This window comes from Trichosurus vulpecula, chromosome 8 (genome assembly GCF_011100635.1).
Source record: "Trichosurus vulpecula isolate mTriVul1 chromosome 8, mTriVul1.pri, whole genome shotgun sequence".
Lineage (NCBI taxonomy): Eukaryota > Metazoa > Chordata > Mammalia > Diprotodontia > Phalangeridae > Trichosurus > Trichosurus vulpecula.
Genome location: NC_050580.1, coordinates 78,380,986 through 78,402,653, shown reverse-complemented (window position 1 = coordinate 78,402,653; position 21,668 = coordinate 78,380,986). Strand labels below are relative to the sequence as shown.

At 35.6% G+C, this 21,668-nt stretch overlaps 1 protein-coding gene across 3 annotated transcripts in view; it reads left to right on the top strand.

The window, feature by feature from the left end:
• LCOR (ligand dependent nuclear receptor corepressor) overlaps window positions 1-21,668 on the top strand; it is a 135,053-nt gene that overhangs the window by 68,071 nt on the left and 45,314 nt on the right. Inside the window, exons 4-6 of one of the 3 annotated variants that reach the window (XM_036735654.1) lie at window positions 235-314; window positions 12,049-12,181; window positions 17,912-18,199. In XM_036735654.1, the coding sequence (XP_036591549.1) occupies window positions 17,962-18,199 (238 nt within the window). In that variant the 5' untranslated portion in view covers window positions 235-314; window positions 12,049-12,181; window positions 17,912-17,961. Of the gene's footprint in view, window positions 1-234; window positions 315-7,488; window positions 7,504-12,048; window positions 12,182-17,911; window positions 18,200-21,668 lie in introns of those variants that run through there. The other 2 variants (XM_036735655.1, XM_036735656.1) reach the window with 2 other exon arrangements.

Genomic DNA, 21,668 nt, shown 5'->3' with positions numbered 1-21,668 from the left:
CAAACACACACACCCCTCTTTTAAAGCTAGAAGCATGAATGTTTGACATAAATACTTTTACATAAGGCAATTATGTACAAATATATGTAGTGCTAACATGGAATTTAGCACTTTAAGGCAAAGCATTATTTTCCTTTCTAGTGAATAATTATTTGAAACTGCTTATAAGCATATTCTTTGTTACCATAAATAATTTTGTAATTTATGTAATTTGCTTTTGCTATAATTTTACAGACTGTGAACCTGAAGGTGTTTCTGATTGGACTTTTAATGAAAATTGTCTATTCTGTTGCTTAAGAAGGGAAAAAGTAAAGGTAACTATGAAGCTTATGCAACTTCATGTCTGGTGTAATTTTTAAAATTCTTACTTTTTTGGCTGTGGAAAGGCAAGATCAACCCATAATTTTATGTAAAATGTACATATAACCCAGTACTCCTGGACATATTATCAAACATTATTTGTATTAAATAGTCTGTGTCTTATTTTCTTTTTGGTGATTTTAGCAATGCCAGCTAGCATTGCTTCATTTAGTTGAGTGATTGAGTGAAGCTAAATAGACAGCTAGGCAGAGGAGTCTTGTGTTTTAAGTTTGAGTTGTACAACTATTTAATGATAGATTCTTAGCCTGACTAATACAATTTATAAAGTAAATAATCATGTTCTTTGTAAACAGAGTAGTAATTTATAAATGTTTGATTGCCCAAGTACTCAAAAGTTAACAGAATATTCATTGCAAAATACATATTATATATTTCTCCCACATTATTTTGTGAGCTCCTTGAGGATGTTTATTTGCATCCCCAGTGCTTAGCACAGTAAACTGGCACATAGTAGTTATTTAATAAATGTATATTGATTAATTGACTTCGTTTAGAGACCGTCTACTTTCTAAGTAGAATTTATTATCTGTACCAGGCATTTGATACTCATCACTCCCTACTAAAGCAGAAGAGCAGGCTAATTTGCTTTAGGAAAGTTTTAGTAAAAGAAGATGAAGTGAAAAGTATTTTTTCATTGATGGTCCTTAACATTTGAATTGTGCATTAATTTTAAGTGCAATCCATCTACATCCTAGTTTGATCCACGCTACAGTGCTATGAGATAAGAAGAGCAGATATTGTTATCCCCATTTTGTGGATAAATCAGTGGTTCAGACTTTGACTTTCTAGCAAAGGTAGAGCTGAAGCTAAAATCCAGCTGTTTTGGTACCTCCTCCAGTATTTCTCCCACTAACACTTCAGTGCACTGGGAACATTTCATTTCTCCAGGACATTATTCTCTAAACATTTCATTACCTTGAGATTTTCTCTTCAGGGGTTTTTCTGATTAACTTGGCAACTATATAAAAAATCTGGCTAATGTTTTTTTGCTAGGCAAAACTTACATTCATAATGTCATTAGGAAGTAAACTCTTATCTCCAAATCAAAAGTTAATACAGACATTTGGAGAATAATTTTCCTAGTTGTATTTGAAGAACATGGTAGATTTTAAAATTGGTTTAATGATTTAATAGTAAAACCTATTAAGCCTCTATTATTTGCATAATGAACATTGGTTCCGTGAGGGATACAAAGGTGCCTCAAAGGTTGTGTAATCTAGTTAAGGAATTAAAAATAATTGATAACTCATTTCAGTATTTCAGCAGTAAGTTCTACACAAGTTCAGAGGATTTGAGAAAATACTGTAGATTGGTTTGGTGTAGAAAGAAACTTTAGCATAAGAGGTAGGGCTTAATTGTCTTTAAAGTTCAAGAAGATTTATATAGGTAGATGGAATGGATCATAGATTTATAGCTGAAAGGGACACTAGAGGTCGTCTAGTTCAACTTCCTCATTTTACAGATGATGAAATGAGATCCTTCGTGTAAGTGACTTGCTTAAGGTAGTAAACATCAGAGGTAAAATTTCAACTGAGTTCCTCTGACTCCATTCTAGCATTTTTTCCCCTGTACCACTCAGTGTTTTCTAGAAAGCCTACTGGAGCTGTGTTCATTGGGGATAAGGTTGAAAAGGGTAGGTTTGGCTAGATTTTGGATTACCAGGCCAAGAAGTTAAGCCTTTTTCTTGTAGGCATGGGAAATGTATTACAATATTTCATGAAGGGGAATGATCAGATTTAGATAAACTAGACCATTTAGTAACAGTGTTCACTTTAGATTAGCTGTGGGAGAAATTGAAGACAGTGAGATCAAGGAGGATACCATTCTCATAGTCCGGTTGTGAGGTAAGAATAGAAGAGCCAGAGCTCTTTGGGACATGGTCCCGGCCATCTGGTAATTTAAGTAAATTCATTTTATTTTTTGTTGAGGGGAATGGGGGGACAGCAACACCTCTGTGACTAGTCTAAATTTGGGGGGAGCTTTGGCTTGCTCTGTTTTCCAGCCTGAACTGGTTCACCCCTTTTTAGGTAACTGGTTGATCTCTGCGGACTTGCCATATTGATTCTGGACACTCAGTCTAACAGCCCTACTGCAGTTCAGACTTCCCAAGTCAAGCAATCCACCAGCCTCAGCTTTCTGAGTATCAGGGATTGATTGCAGGGATGTGCCACGAGGCCCTGCTACTTATTTGTACTTTAATAAAAATGAGTCCCAGCATAGGTCATACTTGCACTAGGCTGATTTATATTTTAAATTTTGTCTCTCATTTTGGAATGGCAGACTTCAAGTCACCAGGATTCTGAAAGACTTCGTAGATATAAATGATGAACTCACTGTTATCAGCAGTCTTTGAAAAATAGTGGTAAAAGGAGAGGTGTTGCAAAGCTGATAAATGTCCTTGTTTTCAAAATAGGGAAGAATGTGGAATGTTCAAATTATAGACCAGTGAGAATGACTAATGCTTGATTAAATTCTATATTATATTAATAAAGGGATAGTTCTTGAGAATTTGGAAAAAGAAGCAGTGATCATCAAGAATAAGTATTGACTACTAAAGAACAGCTCCTGTCAGACTAGCTCTATTTCCTTTTTTGACAGAATGATTAGGCTGATGGATTAAGAAAACACTGTAGAGGGCAGCTAAGTGGCGCAGTGAGTAGAGCACCAGCCCTGGAATCAGGAGGACCTGAGTTCAAATCCAGCCTCAGACACTTGACACACTTACTAGCTGTGTGACCTTGGGCAAGTCACTTAATCCCAATTGCTCTGCCTTCCCCCCCTCCAAAAAACAACAACAAAAAAGAAAATGCTGTAGAGATAAGTCTATTTCAGTAGCGCATTGAAGAACTCATTTTATCTATGAGAACAGCATGGTACATGGGGGAAAGAGTGCTGGACTTGAAAGGCAGGATACCAGGGTTCACATTTTATGTTAGACATTTGCTCAGCAAGTCTTTTAAAGAATCTTTAGATTCTTCTCTAAAATGAAGATAAGAGTATATGATCTCACAGTAAGGTTGTGAGGAAACTACTTTGAAACCTTAAAGTACTAAACAGACTTCAGTTATTATCGATATACAGTAGAATGCTGTGCCAGATGATAGTGCAGTTAGGTGGATTTGAAACTGATTGATTTAACCAAAAGAGTAGTCCTTAATGGGTTACTATAAATTTGGAGAAAGGAGTCCAGTGCCACAGGAAACTGTCTTGGGCTTTTGCTGCATAACACTTTTTGTCATTGACTTGGATGAAGGCATTAATGGTACGCTTAACACATTTGGCAGATGACACAAAGTTAAGCAGGATAACAAAAACTTTGGATGCTAGAAACAGAATCCTACTCCAGTATTCCTCCATTCAGCTGTCAAATTGACCTCTCTAAAGCACAAATCTGACTATGTCAACCTCTCCCCTTTAGTATATTCTTATGGCTTCCTATAACCTCCAGGATCAAATGTAAAGCCCTCCATTTAGCAATAAAATCCTTTTATAACCTGGCCATCTTATACCTTATTTTTCCCTCCCTCAACATACTCTGTGACCAGTGACATTGGCTTCTTTGCTGTTCCTCAAACAAGACACCATCTCACTTGCTGTTCTCACACATCTCCCAATTCCATTCATTTCAACTGGAATTCTTGTGTTCCCCATCACATCCTGGCTTCCCTGACTGCCGGGCCCAGCTAAAATCCCACTCCTTAATGCTAATGCCTTCTGTCTAAGATTATCTCCAACTTCTCTTAATTCTTGATCGTACATATTGGTTTGCATGTTGTCTTCCCCATTAGACTGTGAGTTCCTTGAGAGCATGAATTTTTTTGTGTGTGTTGGGGTGGGGAAACAGTTCTTTGTGTTCCCAGCACTTAGAACAATATCTGGTGCATAGTAGGTGTTTAATAAATGCTTATGGACTTGATCTGACTCCTAGAAGATCTCAACAGCTTAACACAATGGTTCTCATTTAATAAGGTGAAATTAAATATAGGTATGAATGTAAAATTTTGTGCTTGTGACAAGTTCAGTATAGGGGATGTGTGACTAGATAGCAGTTCCTGGGTGAGGGGAGAACCCTGGAGGGTTTTAGTGACTTGCAGTCAATGTGGGAACCAGTACAGTCTTAGGCTGCCTTAAGAGAGAGCTAGCATAGAGAATAAGGGAGTTTATAAGTTCTGCCTTGGTCAGACCACATTTAGAACATTTAGATTCAATTTTATGTTTAATGTTTTAAGAAAGATTGTGTTAAGCTGGAACTTGGCTAGGGAAAACAACCAAATATTAAGGAAATTAGAGATGGTGCCATAGGATGATAATTTGAAGGCACTGGGGATGAATAACCTGGAAAAGAGAAGATTTGAGGGAGATACAAAAGCTGTCAAAGTATCTTAAAGTCTTAAATGCAGAAGAGGTCTTAGTCCTGCTCTGCATGTTCCCAGGCAGCAGAATTAGCAGTAGTTGGTGGAAGGTGCAGAGGCAGATTCAGGCTTGATATGAGGAGGAAAAATTCCTTAATAATTCAAGCTATCCAGATATGAAATAGGTTGCCTCTCAGGGAGGTTTCTTACATGATCAAGAAAAGGGTGGATAACCACTTGTCAGGTGTCTATTGTAGAAGATATGTCAGTTTAAGTATGGATTGGACTTAGATGACTTGAGGTATTTTTAAAGAGATTCTGTGATAATTAATGTTTTATCCTTTAGGAATTTTTTAAGAGGATCTGGTATGTGGGGGAGATTTTTGGTTTCCACATTTGTTTTTTGGTTTTTTGGTTTTGTTTTTGTTTGTTTGTTTTGAGGGGGGAAGGCAGTGCATTTGGGGTTAAGTGACTTGCCTAAGGTCATACAGCTAGTAAGTGTGTCAAGTGTCTGAGGCTGAATTTGAACTCAGGTCCTCCTGACTCCAGGGCAGGTGCTCTACTCACTGCACCACCTAGCTGCCCCCACTTTTGTGTTGTTGTTTTTTTAATGGTAGTAGCTGAAATGCCCCAGAAATTAAACTCTTTGTTTCTGTTTTTTTTTTTCTGTTCTATTTCACATTTATTTACTGCCCTCCCCATTTCATCTGCAAATGTTCTTTTTTTTTAATTTTTTTTTTATTTAATATATTTAGTTTTCGGCATTGATTTTCACAAGAGTTTTAATTACAAATTTTCTCCCCATTTCTACCCTCCCCCCCACTCCAAGATGGCGTATATTCTGGTTGCCCTGTTCCCCAGTCAGCCCTCCCTACTGTCACCCCACTTCCTTCCCATCCCCTTTTCCCTTCCTTTCTTGTAGGGCAAGATAAATTTCTATGCCCCATTGCCTGTGTATCTTATTTTCTAGTTGCATGCAAAAACTTTTTTTTTGTTTTTGAACATCTGTTTTTAAAACTTTGAGTTCCAAATTCTCTCCCCTCTTCCCTTCCCACCCACCCTCCCTAAGAAGTCAAGCAATTCAACATAGGCCACATGCGTATCATTATGTATAACCCTTCCACAATACTCATGTTGTGAAAGATTAACTATGTTTTGCTCCTTCCTAACCTGTCCCCCTTTATTGAATTTTCTCCCTTGACCCTGTCCCCTTTTAAAAGTGTTTGGTTTTGATTACCTCCACCCCCATCTCCCCTGTTTCTGAAGTCCATTCTAAAGGGTTAATCTAAACCTTTGGGGACTTAGGTCAAAAGGGGCACTGTTTTTTTTTTTAATTGGCGCACTGTTCTTCAGAAACTTCCTTTTTATCTTGGGGAGTATAGGTTGGATGTATTAGGTGCAAAAAAATGGGTTAACTTCCACTAAGTTTTACCGTGGTCAAGGAACCTTTTTCTGCCACTTCAAGACTCTCAGATATTGGGTATTCTATAATGTAGTCTCACTTTGCTCTTTCATTTCTCCTTTGTTAAATTACATGTCTCTTCCACATCATCATTTGTTAATCAATTGAATTGATCAAACACTTATACTACATGTAAAGTGTTATGAAGATTAGGACAGATGAGTAAGATAAATGTTCTTAATGGGGCATATAAATAAATATTATATAAGGTCTTTAACTGAAACTGCTTTCTCCAAAGCTACCAAGGACCTTTTAATTGTGAAATCTACAGTTCTTTTCTCAATGTTCCTCCTTCTTGACCTCTCTGCAGTTTTTGACACCATTAATCACATTCTCCTCTTTGATATTCTTATGTAGGTTTTTATAACACTTCTCTGACCCATTCTCCTCCTCATACCTATCAAACCACCACTCTTTCTCAATTTCAATTGCTAGATCTTTATTGGTGCCATAACTGTGATGTACAGTGGAGGAATCAGAGAAGAAAGGGGTTATATCTAGTTGGAATAAGGGAAAGCTTTCTTGGACTGCTTTAGATGCTCCTCATGCCAGATTAGAGATATGATAAGTACCAGAAGTAGTAGAAATGTTTAAGCCACTACAAGGGGTGATCTTGCGTAAGTTAGGAAATATTTTTAAAATTTTTCAAAATGTAAAAACCATCCCTAGTTCATAAGCTACGCTAAAATAGGCAGCCTTTTGGATTTGCCCTTATTTTGTTGATCCCTGCTTTGACTAAACTACAGCTGTTATGGCCAGAGAAGCAGCAGTCCAAGAAAGTCGTCAGGGGATCATTTCAGATAATTTTTTTTAAAATTGATGGCATGAGAAAAATGGAGCTTAGAAAGGTTAAAACAATTTGCCCAGTAGGGACTTGGTAAGAGTCAGAACCAGGACTAAATCGCCTAACATTAGCTCCCGTGTACTTTCTTAGTGTACCACACTGCCTTACCTTAAGAGTGGTCTTAGCAGGGCCAGGATCCTTTTTATCCGGTTTCCTTCTACCATAGAGGACAAAAGAGCTTCTGGGAAACTGTTCTTAGCCCTTCTAGGGGAGAAGCTGAGTTGAAAAGGATTGAGCATTTCTAAATTGACTTTTCTAGAACTGGAGTCGGGGCCGGGGAGGGGGAAGCGAGTGGAAAGATGATTGGTGGAAATGCCTTAAGAAAAATACAGATCATAAATAGGTTTAAGAGATGAAAGAGACCTTAGAAATCACTGAGTCCAACTCCCTTGTTTTACAGATGAGGAAGCTGAGGCCCAGAGAAGCTATATGACTTGTACAGGGTCACACAGCTAGTGTCTGAGGTGAGATAAGAACCAAGGTCTTCCTGATTTCTGATACAATGCTATGTGCACTACACCTTGCTGCTTTTCAGTGGTCATCTTCACTCTGACAAGAGAAGAGGTTTCTAGCAGTAGGTGCTTTATTTTGGGGCCACTGCAGAAGCAATGGGGTAGGTACTGGTCCTGCTGTCCTTCCTGACCCCCCCCTCCCCCCCCCTCCAAGATCTCAACTATATCAGCCCCCATGGAGACTGACACAGGCTGTGAGGGCCTGGTCCAGATAGGCAAAGACTGGGCAAGAAGCATGGGGTATCTGGGCTGCCTGGCCAAGACCCAGAGTACTGGCTCCATGGCATGACCCAGGATGGCAGTAGCTGTGAAAGGTTGAGAGGATGGAAGCAGCAGCAAAGGAGACATTGGGGTACAAAGAGTTTATTGTTGTGTTGCACTTTGTGGAGTCTGTCAGTGCAGCCTGCTGGTTTTTCTTTCCCCCTTCCCATCTCCTGGCACTTCATGGGCGCTGTTGTTGTAATGTCAAGACAGATTAAGCTGAGCCAGGAACTGGGGCATTGGGGTAAAGTGCAGTAGGGGCTTTGGTGTACTCTGAGGATCCCCTGACTCAGAAGTGCAACAATCTTTGCCCTTGAAGAGTTTATGGTCTAGCCTGGGGCAATGTGTCTGTATATAAATAGGATTATATATATTTGAAACTAGATGTTGTTGGGAAAAGGTGCTTGGGTGCAATTGGGGGAGGTCAAGAAAGGCAGAAGGTGGCTGGAAACTGAGCCTTAAAGGAATTGAGAAGTGAAGGCACACTTTTTTTCTCCCCAGCTGTTAGAAATGAATGCTCAAAAAAGTTTTGAGACCACTGCTCTAGACTTAACCCTTGGATAAGACAATTCTAGGAAACATTTTTCCCTGGTATTTCGATCCTTGTGGGCATTCCTGCCAGGGTCATTATTTCAATAATGAAGCCCATCGTCACTCTAGAACAGCTTCATCCAGTACTACTTAAGATACGGTTCAAAAGAGAACTATTTTGTCATATTTACCTTTTCAACATCAGTACTTTTATATTGGGAATGATGAGAGAAACTATTATTAATGCATAGCAAAGAGAAGTGTAAGTTTCAGATCTGAAAAGAAGAAAGCACTGCTTAACTGCAGATAAGCCCTGGAGGATGTCTATGCACTATATCCATCTTAGATTTAGAAATAATTTACCTTAAGCCACATGGGAATATGAATAATTACAGCTTGTAAATTTTCATTAGTTTTCTAAGCAGAGAGATTGTAGGACCCTTGGTGTGGCTATGTGATACAGTAATAGACCCCTGAGGGGTTTGATCAAAATGCTGTAACTGATAATGAGCAGTTAGTTTAGAGGAGATACCCAAGAATTAGGACAAGTCCGGTTATTACTGTTATTCCTTAGAGGTTTGTTCTTAAAATCAGTATTTGTCACCAGTTTTGCCCTTGAATCAGTTCAGTTTTTTTAAGCCTTTGATTAAGCAGCTTAGAAACATTTAAAGAATGTTTATTTTTTTAAGTACTATAATTTTAGTCATTCAGCATATTTTCCACAGCTGAATGTTACCAGTTTGTGGTGATAGAGGTACAAGATTTGTTAATGAACACAGGATTCATTTAAAATGTCAACTCCTGTGGCATATAGAAATTAAATAAGGAAGCCTTCCATCACCACTAGCTAAAAAATAATTAAATTTTTAAAGGTAAAAACATTTTCAAACGATCACATGACTTGCAGTAAAGTGATACTCAAGATTTGTCAGCTCTAAATTAGTCTAGTCTTCACACTATCTTTTTATTGTGAAATCTACAATTAGCGGTATAGTAAATATCTAGGCAAACATGTAGGTAGACCTCGCAGTTCACAGGTGACAAAGCCATGACGACTTAAGCAGTTGACACTCAGCTTTTGTGCTCTACTTTCTGGACCTCTCTGTTGCCTTTCAGATTACCTGATCAAGAAAGCTTCTAGAAACTAATAATCCTTTCTCTTTGTGTTTAAGCAGTAAATCTCAAAGAAAAGATAGTCTTACATGTCAACTTCCTTTTAATCATATGTAAATCCATTTCTCTTTCACAAACTCATGTGAATCTTGAAGAAAATAACATTTTTCAGGACCTGGAAATGATCCTGTGCCAGTATGGAGATTAGATGACCTTTAAGGTGCTTTCTAGCTCTTTGAATTATAAATCGTTGGTTGAAGGAAGGATGAATTATTAGGAGATTGCATTTAACATTTTTTTACTGTTGCTATGTAACTAGATATTAAATGACTGTTATTTGGTAAATGAGTAACAACCAGAAAGATAAACAAAGGTTTTTGAATATACACTGACTGGGACATCACTTTATATTCTTCCTCATACCTTCTATGCTCTCTTTTTGAAAATTATCAAGAGAAAAGAATTGATTATCCTAATAGTGCATTCGATTTATTTACATAACTGCCCATCTTTGAATCATCTTCATATTCATTAGTTACTGTCATTTATGAATTTGGGGGAGGTGGTATTATGCTTAATTTTGAAATTAGTATGTGTACACATATATGTCTAGGAAAAATCAATAATATGTTTATATGGCTGCTATGTGAATCAAATTTGGCACAAAGATGTAGAAGATTGAAGGTTCTGTGCTTTGTTTTTGGGTCTTAGAGAAATCTCTATATATTGTCTGAAAAATTGTTTTTAGATTTGACTGCTGTAGTGCCTTCCCTCTAAAACCATTTTGTATATGTGTGTGCATGTACATGTTGGCATCCCTGAATGTTCCTTAGGGCAGGAACTGTTTTTGCTTTTGTTTTTGTAGCCCTGTGCCTGCCACATAGTGGACACTTAACAAATGATTTTTGTTTGGTTGAACATCTTTTGAAAAGGATCTTTGCAAGTTTCAAAGTTGATGAAATTGGTTGCATTTTAGGTCTTCTGTTGCTTTGATAATGGTGTCTGTACTGAAAGACTGTGTATAAACCTTTCTGGCAGAGCCTGGTTTGAAGGGGCTTCATTTTTCAATACAATATGAGCCTGTTACAAGTCTCATAGTAAATCCCTGAACAACTAGATGAAAATTTAAACTAATTATTGGAGGGAAAATTTTCTTTGAACTTGCTTTTGATATTTATCAATACTTTTATAGAAATAGTTTGCTAATTTAATATAAAAATTTTGTGAATGAACTTGCATGAACTCAGTTTCTTAAATCATTGATTGAATTGGACCAATTCCTTGTAACATAAGAAATGGCAAATATTTCTACCATAATGCTTATTAGAATTACTGTTATCATTTTTGATTGTTTAGACTAAAGTGAGTATTTATGTGACAAGCTTAATTTTTTACATGCATTTAAAATAGTCACAGCTGCTTTAAGCTTAACAATATTTTAAATATGCACTTGATATACTACGTATTTTGTGATTATTCACAATTAAACAGTGTAATTGATAAAAGAAGCATGCTATTTACAGGATGTATAGTTTTGTTGGGGAGTTCTAGGGGGAAAGAAAAGAATTAGAGCTACCGGGAAATTAATAAAACAAGCAGGTTTCCACTTAGGTCAAAAATGGGAAAAAACTTGCATTCAAATCATTGTTTATACTTCGTAGGATCCATGTATGTTCCTATTTAAAAATTTAAAACATCTCTTTAATCTTCCATTATGAAAAGAAATGTACATCCTTGAATTCTAGTAAATTTTATAGGCTTTAAAAGGCCACTCAAAAGGCTTCCTCCTTTCCATTCTGCTCTCATTTTCTCATAGTGTGACATTAGGTTAACTGGATTATCCACACTGGTTGATATAAGCACAGATCAGTGGGGCCTTTTCTAATTGGCAGTGCAGCATCGGACAAGCAAAGATTGGATAAAGAGGTGGGGGGAGAGTTAGTGAATTTACTTTTCCTTTTCTCCTACTTTGGCTGCCCTCTAAATAGATTCTTTTGAATTTTTTTCTCTTATCTCACTGAATAATGACATGTAATTAATTTTCTATGAAATTCTTCTAATAAATAAAAATCATTATGCCTAAAGTAGAAGAAGCCAGTAGACCTGTGCCATCAGTGCATTATTAATAATATTTTTACTTTAAAGTACTTATATTTGCAAGAGAATTTTTTACAAAAGATGATTCCACTCAATATGTGATCTTGAGTTTTACTCAAGTCAGAAGTCTATATAGAATCTTAAGTGGAATTATAGATGGTGCTTTCATAAGAGGGGTCTTGTGAGCGTGCATATGTATGAATGTGTGTGTGTGTGTTGTCCCTGAGATCTTAGTGCAGGTTTAAGCTCTTAAATGCATGTCCTCTGGGTGTATGTATTTAATACACACACTCTTCTGTTTGTATTTCATAGTCATTGGAGATGAATTCAGATACATTTTTGTGAATTTTGATTTTGAATTAGAGGTGCCAATGAGATTTTAAAAATTCATCTTAAGTTGTATTAAAATATTTTTATTTTATGTTGATATGTAATTATTCTTTTGTGCCTTTTGAGGAAATTATTTTGCAAATGTTTCACTGACTGTTTTTGCAGGAACATTTAGTCGATCTGGATGAACCAGCTTTGGGAGCTGGGCAAGAAGCTCTGCTTAGACAAGGGCAAGCGAAAATCATTCGTTTTGAGAGACAAGCAGAAGAATTCCTCAATGCAGTCTTTTATAGAAAAGGTTGGTTTGGGGAAAGAATAATATCTAGGATCTGTAAGAAGTTGTTGATTTTGATCACTTTTTATGTTTTTGTTTTACATTTCCATTTGGTTAAGGTAAAAATTGAATTAAATTTGTCAACATAGTCATCCTCAGTTTTGTTGCTCTGGATTAATGTTTTGTTAAATTTTTAGTTAAGTAAATGGTAAAATTATAATTACATAAATTGCTTTGATTTCCTTGATACTTGAATGTGGCCTGAGAAATTGCCACCAGAAGCTGCCATTTTTCTTAATAATGAGTGTTTCATTATTATTTAATGTTTGGGCTCTCTGCAAAACAAGCTATATGAAATTATAATAATTTCTAAAAGCTATAATCTAAGTAAAAAGGAAAATTTTTTTTTCTTTGCTTTTAAGCGGTGTTCAGACATTTTAGTAGATATCTTTTTTTAAAAACGAGTGAACAGTATTCTAGCCATACTCAATATACGTAAATGAGTTTGAAAACTTAAGTAATTATTTTAGTTATATGTTTGAATTAAGTTGGCATTTTTAAAAAAGCCTTTTGCCTAAAAATGTTTTTTCATAAACTTTTTTTAAAAATTCAGGATTTCAGCATTTGATTTATTTCTTATAAATCATAAGGTTGAAGAGATTCTTTAGGTCATCTTGTCCATCCTCTTTCCTTTAGAAATGTTTGCTTGTAACCTAGGAAAGGCTATTCTCTACTAAGCGATAAACCATTCCAATATAAAAAAAAAGATCATTCATTTACCCGCCTAATTTCCTTATCCTGCAGTTTCTTGTTCCTTGATTAAGATGAAAGCTAGCTAGTGCTTGAGCTTTGGCTGAAAACCCTTAATATGTTTAAAGTCTTATTTATAATATGACACCTGGAAGGTACCTTAAAAATCATCCCTTCCTGTGTACTTATTTTTAGTGACAAAACTGACCTCCAGGGATGCTCACTACCTTTCACTTGGACTATAGTGGTCTTCTGAATAGAGCATCGTCTGGCAGTGTCATAGTGGGCGCCACCCCACCCCCACTTCCAGTGGCCTCTCTTACCCCCAGGATCAAACACAAAAGCCTGCATTTGGCATTTAAAGCCTTTCCCTCTAGTCCTTTCCTGCCTCTCTAGTGTCTTTACCCTTGACCCTACTCCACAACTCAGGGATTTAGCTCCAGGGTCTCCCTTTGTCCACACATGACACTTCCATCTCCTTGTCCTGGGCCTCTGCTCTGGCTCTTCTCTCACCTGTCTCCATCTGAGACTCAGCTCAAATCCCCACCTCCTGCTTGAGGCCCTATCCCTTCTCTTCCCAGACTGTTGTTACCCCTGTAACAAAGATGACTTTCCTATCTACACTATTTGTATCTGTTTTCTCTCCCATTACACTGTGAGCTCCTGGAGGTTACAGTCAATGTTTTTTCTTTTCTTTGTATCCCCAGCACCCAGGACCTTAAACACGTATTAATGCGGATTGGCTGGAGAGTTGGCTCCTAGAACCAGGAAGGACCTGGGTTCAGGGTGCCCTCCTCCCTTGCCGGGTCCCTGTACCTCTTAGTGCTCTAGGCCATTATGTCAAACTCAAAGAGAAATGGGGGCCACCAAACTATAGAAGGATCCCTGCATGCTCTATATTGACTTAAAGACCACATGTTAACATTACCAATATGCTATTAACATGTTTTCTAAGTCAATTTTACCAATATCGTATTATGTTTTTATTTATGGTTAAATATTTCCCATTTATATTTTAATTTGGTTCAGGCCACACAACTTTCAGCAGTGCTTTTGGTACCTCTGCTTTCTACAATTCTCTAAGACTAAGTTTACAAAGAAAATACCATACATTGATAGAGAGGAATCAGTAAAACACAGGTTCAGTCTTCTATAGGTGCCCACAAAGTCACTAGTAAGTAACCAGTGGAATTCAAATCCAAGTCTTCTTTCTCTAAATTTGGTGCTTTCTTCAGTCAGTCAAAAAGCATTTAATAAGTACTTTCTGTGTGCCAAATACAAGTACTGTGTTCTGTGTACAGAAGTGTGGCCCCTGCTCTCAAGTAGCTCATGTTCTAATGAGGAAGACAATATTCAAAAAAAAAAAAGCCCCAAACCACCAAGTACATACAAGAGATAGACACTGTTCATGGGAGATAATTAACCAATACATTAACTAATTTTCTTTAATTTTTCTCGTTGCTTTTATCTTTTATTCATTTTTTGTCTCACCTATAACCTCAAGGAATTTTTTTCAGGTCTGAAGGCCAAATTTAGAGCTCTGTATAAGAGTTTGAAGAGTTAGCCTGGGATAGGAAGACAGAGAAAGGACTAATCTGAGAATTAGGAAGATGTGAGCTCCAGGAATGACTGATATATAGTAGCTATGTGACCAGAAGCAACTTTTCAGAGTCCTGTGCAATTCTAGGAGACTTTTAGTTTCAGAAGAATTGCATATATACATCTTCAAATTGCCTATGGAAAATTTTTGTTTCCTTCAATTTTTTCATCAGTTTCCTTCAAATTGATTAAATCTCATTATTCAGCTATACCATTTAAAAAAAAAAGAGGGAGAGACTGACAAGTGCTAATTGTTCAGGGGTTATTATCAGATATGGATGTATATATGATTTTCATTGTACACATCAAACTGTACATCCTGTAATAAATATTCATGTTCCTTACATACTTTAACTTTAGGGCATTCTCCATTTTCACATTTACATGGTTTTCTGTAGGGCTGTATAACCATGCTTCGCATTAGTGTGTTGGTAGGTTTTGCCTCCTAGACCACAAGCCACATTTCAGAGTAGTTTTATACCACTCTTTGGTTGACTTCTTTGTCCCCACCTTCATCCAGACTTTCATTAAGGCTCTAGTGAACTTTATGTTGACCTCTGGTTCCTTCTTCCCTGTTCAGCACCTTACAGACCTAAAGTATATTTGAAAGTATTCATGCTACAAAATTACCCTCTCCCTTTAGCTGGTTGCTATGGAAACTGATTAAAAATACAGTAATTCACTGTAAGGTATAAATGATTGATAGATACTTTAAATGGGAATCCTATTTTTTAATCATAATGAATTTCTCAGTTGTGTAAAACAGATATCACTTTCCATCTCTCTGGGGACAGAAAATTTGGAGATAGAAGGAAAGAGTGCTGTTTTTGGAGCATCTTGTTTCAAGTCCTATTTTCTGGAGGGAGGAGCCCCTTTCAATGTGAACTTTGAGGGGGAAAAAAAGTTCAGTGACACTTATTTTTAAAGCTCACCTATATTTATTTCTGTACCCTTTTTTTTTTCCCCAGGCCCATCACTATCATCATAGAAAATTACATTACAATTCTTTTAAATATGTGTATATGTGTGTACATATATGTATACACACACACTACTTTGAATGTAAATGGTATTTTAAGTACTTAATTGTTAAAAACCTAAATGACTGAAATAGTGAAATTTAGGGGTTTTTTTAGTGGCATTCTTTTTGAAGGGATTGCCAGAATTTCTATTAGTTTTCTGTGACTTTGTTATATTTAGCATTTGTTTTCCATATAAGATTCTTTTGAGCTTTGGTCTCTCATCCTTTGTTTCAATTACATCTACTTCAGTTTGTAATTTTTGAGAGAGTGCCATTTTATTCTAATAAATGACATATTTTAGAATGTAGAGATATCACATTTAGCTATTTTAGTTAATAACTACTCATAATAACTAAATAGTTATTGTTGTATGGTTGATCAGTTGTGGCTGACTCTTTGTGACATCATGGACCATAGCATCTGAGTATCATCCCTCAAGTTTTCTTAATTAAATGATAGCTCTTATTATTTCAGTTTGAGCTAATTTGTCACTTTTCTGTCTTGATAATGTTGTCTACGTGTGCATATGGCGTAAATATAATGTGTTTTAGGTACATTAAATAATCAAATATGTCCAGGGTTTTCAAAAGGAGCAAAAAATAAAGCAGGACAAGTATTTATTCAACCTAGACATTGTTTGCTTTTTTCTTAACTGTATTTCCTTTTTTTTCCTCTCAGAAGTGAAAATGAGCTTCAGAGTCTGTTCTCAAGACTGTTCTCCCAAGAATTTCTTTAACTATATAGTTACTAATCTAATAAAAGTATAGACACACCTCTAAACCATTTCAATTTGGTTCTTATTGTGAAAGTATTTCCCTCTTTTGTCAAACATTCTTGACTTTTGCCATTGGAAAAATTCATTAAAAAAAAATCTTTGAGAGATTGGAATATTGTTTTATATGAAAGCATGTTTTTAGAAAGACGTAAAATAAAAACTGCCTGAAAAATTTTCCATAGACAATTGGCAAGAAAAACTACTGGTTGATGAGAAATAAATGGGATTGCTATTGTGTTTATTATCGATCCCTAATATTTTCTCTTTATGTTCCCTTGGCCTCAGAACTTTGTGAACATTCATATTTATACTCTGTCAAAAAAGAATAAAGACTAGAGGCTTTCCAGTGAAACTGCACTAAAAGATATGCCAGCCAGAAATTTCTGAAGTTATATTTATTTTTACATGAATTTAATCTTTAAGTATGTAAATTCCATTATATTAGTGTCGTGTCTTTTTTAAACTAGACTTTAGGAAGAATTAACTCTACTGTTTCTACATAACCTAATTGGTTAGAACAGATTTCATAATAATAAATTAATGGAATTGACTCAGTGATTTGGTTCTATGAAAATAGTTTTCTTTTGAGGGACTTAGAAATTTTTTATCATACCAAAATTTTTACTGTAATGGACCTCAGGTTCCTTATCTGTAAATTGAGGAGGTTGGACTATGTGATCTCTAAGCCACTCTCTAGCTTTAAAAAATCTCTTCCTGCAAAAAATCCAAGGGACTTAGAGCTTTCAAAAACAGTATTAGTATGCCATCCGAAACTACTTTCTTTAAAGACTGAAAGTAGTGTGATTGGAAAGTGCATTTAATTCCCAAGATGATACAAGGGTTCTTGTCCAAGCTCTGCCACTAATTTGTGACTTTTGAATCATTTAACCTCTCTAGGGCTCACTTTTCTCTTAAAATGAGAGTTGGGCTAAAATATTTTTGTAAGGTCCCTTCCAACTTTGAAATTACATTGATTTTTTGAATTCATATGTTTGTTATTCTAAATTGTTACCTTACTAGGCATTTATAGTTTGAGTTTCTCCTTCAGAGCATGCCTAGAGCTATTGTATTAGTGGAAGTCATGGTATTAAAAAAAATATATCGCTTGGGTGGCCCGTTGGGGGCTTTTTATGTGGGATCTGATCATTAATTTTAGTGATCCCCTTCTGTGATCTTACTATGCCTCATAGTTTAGTACAAGAAAATTACTCAGTAACTTATCTCCCAAAGACTTTTAAGAAGAAATCCAAAGATTTTGAGTAATCTTGTATGTGGCAAGCATCAGAGTAATTATCATAGGATATCTACTCAAGGTAATTAACAAAAGATGGGTTTTAGAATTTCTGTGTCAGATAAGGATAGGATATGCTTTCTTTATATATTATGCTGTGATTTTTAGGTAATGCTATAATCTTGAAGAAATTGCTGAGAACTATTTATAATCACTTTTAGAAATTCCCTATTGTGAAGGAATCTGCATCTCAGAAATGATAACATTTTATGGGGAAAACTTCCTACATTTTAATGAAAATTAAAAGAATGGAATTTTATGTTTGATTTAAAAACTTTTTTAAATGTACTTTTAATTAAATAAATTTTTGTTTACAGACAGTCCCTGGGTCTCTGACCCCAATATTCCCCTAGTGGCCCGTGAGATCATGCAGCGAATGATCCAACAATTTGCTGCTGAATATACCTCAAAAAATAGCTCTACTCAGGACCCCAGCCAGCCCAATAGCACAAAGAACCAAAGCCTGCCGAAAGCATCTCCAGTTATCACCTCTCCCACGGCTGCAACTGCTCAGAACCCTGTACTCAGCAAACTTCTCATGGCTGACCAAGACTCGCCTCTGGACCTTACTGTCAGAAAGTCTCAGTCAGAACCTAGTGAACAAGGTATGGTTTTGTTCTTAGGATCTCTTCCATCTAATAAAAAAGTGCTGATTTAATTCTCTCATTTTGAGAGCCAATTTTTGCAAATAGGGCTGCAAGCACTAGTGAGCTTCCAGCTTCACTTATGTCAAAGTATGCACTGAGAGGAAATATGGAAAGTTATTGCTCTAACTTTCTGTCGGTGAAGATATGGGTCTATCTTAACACTGAGTAGAGCTAGTCAATTTTACTTGTATACAACATATTAGATATTTTTGCATATTGGCATTTTGTATTTTTCAAAATGTCCTCATATATGTCATAATAATTTTTTCTTTCATTTAAGATAAAGGAAGGTTTTCTCCTGCTCATAAAATATGGTCTGAGACAAGTTATATCCCAATTTTTTTGCATTCCCATATGCTAACAGTTGCTTTATATTGTTCATTAAGTGAGAAAATATGACAAAAAGCTGTTCTATTACTTTTAAATCAATTTATATTTTATTAGTTACAATAGCATCTCTTTGCATATTTGAAAAATTTTAATACCAGTTGTGAAATATTTTATATTCAGTCTCCAGAAAGTATGTTTGTTTTATTTTACTGAGTCACACTACTTACATTGTTGGGGTTAAAGATCAATATGCCAATTACTTGGTGCACATGTGTGGTAGGTGCCCCTGCAATTCTGCTTCCCAGCCTTCAACCTTAGGTGAATCCCAAGTTCATGCCCCATAGATTGAGAACCTCTAGTCTAGGATGAGCGTAATTAACTAGAAAATCTGTTCCCTAGAATAGGAAGGGGTAGGACAATAAATCACTCATTATAGGTTTCCACCTCTGTCAAAATCTTCATAAATAGGAAGGACAGTTAAATGTCCCTGGTGGGACTGGGGGGTAGGGGTGGGGGTTTGAATTAGTGAAAAGTATGAATTATTTGTTCAGTTTTACTGTCTTGTATACAAAGTCAAATGAAATCTGTTGCAGTTTTTAAGAAATGGGAAAAATTTGTAATGAATGTATGTATATATGTGCATATATATTCAAATCTGTCATCCCTAGTCATAAATGCAAATCTAGAATCAGTAAACCCCTGGCTCGTTGCAGTGAACATTTATTTTCAGTGATATATGAAATGCTTTTCTAAAAGTTCTTTAAATTTTTGTTTCTCAAGTAGGTTAAAATTTCCCTTTGCATTATAACATTGATATTAAAATATCTTTAGCCAAGGCTAAAGGATTATTATAAATTTTGAATTTAAAGTTTAATTAATGAGCTTTATTTATATTGAACTATAGGTAAGGTAAACTTCTTGGTAAAGTGGTACAGTTTTGTACATATCCAGTGAGGAAGGTGGGAGGGAGAGAAGGGAGAAATCATCTGAACGGAAGTATTAACTTTAAACAGTTTGATTGGATAAAACAAATTCAGTGTTTGCCTCTTGAGATTTCCATGTAAATTTTCTGTAATTTCACTTTTTAAAATGACCAAAAAAACTGCTTTTCAAATTATTTTCTTGTGCCTAGTCAATGTAATTATATTCTTATTTATAAAATAGCCCAATTTTGGTTGATCATATGCAAATGCCATAATTTAAATTTGTTGCTGTATTTATTATTCCTTTTTTGGTGTCCGTCAGCAAAACATTTATTAAATCCCTGTTATATGCCAGGTACTACGCTAAATATTGGGGCATACATAGAAAGGCAAAAACACCACACCTGTCTTCAAGGAGCCCACATTCTAATGGACAGAAGACAACTATGGTACATAAACTACACAAATATAAAGTAGATGCAAGGTTATCTCAGAGAGAAAGATATTCTCAGTAGAATGGACTGGGAAGGGCTTCAGTGATCAAAATGTCCTCACTAGACAAAATAAAACTTGTCATATGGCCACTTCATTGATGATAGTGTTCTCTCTGTAAAACAAAGGATACTGTTTTCTTTCCAATACGTTTGTTATTCTACTAAAAAAAAATCTGTTTCAAACTTCTATAAGATTAATTATTTCATACTTTTTTGCTCCTCTGCATATCGTAGATTCCACTTGTGTTTTAATAGATAGTCTTCGTGAGGTGGTGTGACCAAATAATTTATTTCCTTCTGAAGAGCCTCTCGGAATTTAAGAAGGTTGAGCTTTAGACAAGAGATGCACAGTCTCTTGCCAACCTTATTAAAAATGTATTTGCTCTGAATATTAGTGTCATCTTTTGTTTTACAACTACATTTGCTGGTTATATTTGAAGTGGATATATTTGAAGGATTAATAATGGTGGTTAATTAGTTAATATAAATTTATCATTCAGATTACAATTGATCTTCAGTACTGGTGCTATATTTGAAAATTATATTATCAACATCATTATTATGGTTAGGTTAATAAAATCTTCCATGTAGACTTGAAATGGATGCCTTTGGAAAGGTACCAGTAGCATCAGATTGACTTTTTTTAATCAATATTTTATTCTTGACAACATAATCCGTTTATTAACAGCCTACAATAGGAAATGAGAAGGTACCCAGGAGTCCTATGTCCCTCTCTCTCCAAATAGAGGGAAAATAGATTTCAGAGACCTGCTGCTGTTCATTTGGTGGCAAAGAGTATTTAATATTAACCTAATATATTAATTTTGCCTAAAATGCAAATTTTAAAAGTTATGTAGTATTTTGGGTTACTATAAAGCATATTTGAAATTGTGGGATGGTTGCTTAATAAAAAGAGTTCACAAGATTAATTGTTAATACTATATACAAAGTGTAATTTTCTTGCATAGCGTTATGCAAATGGTAACAATGTAACATTTGGTATGTTCTTGGTTAATAAAGGATGCTTTCTTAAATGATATTTCATCTTTCTTGCTTTGTCTTCCTGAAACTTGGCATACCACTTAAAACATCCTTCCTATTAACTTCTACTTAGAGGTGGATTTCTGACCAGGAAACATTTCCATATTTAGAACTGTCATATTATGTACTCTTATCTTCGATATGTTATGTAGGAAAGGCTGTGGGGTATAGTGGAAAAAGAATCAGAGTTGGATCACTCAGCTCGAAGTCACAGGACCTGAGTTCATATCCCAACTGTGCTGCTTGTGTCACCTTGGACACTTACTAAGTGTTATTTTTCCCATCTGTAAAATTAAGAGGGTTGGATTAGATGATCTCCAAGATCTCTTTCAGCTCTAGATTTGTGATCTTGGCAATATAGCCATTTTAAACAAAATGTATATGAAATCACATACTAGTAATATCTAGTCTCACATTGTGGAATTTCTTTGTATGGCATAATGGAAACAACACTTGGAGACATAGGTGGGCAAGTCATGAGCCTGTTTTCTAATTTGTAAAGTAAGGTTAATACTGGTACTCTCCCTCACAAGGTTGTTGTAAAGATCCAACAGGGCAATGTCCATAAAGTTCTCTGTTAACCCTAATCAATCAAGAAGCATTTATCATTATCTATATTTTTAAAACATAACATTCAGT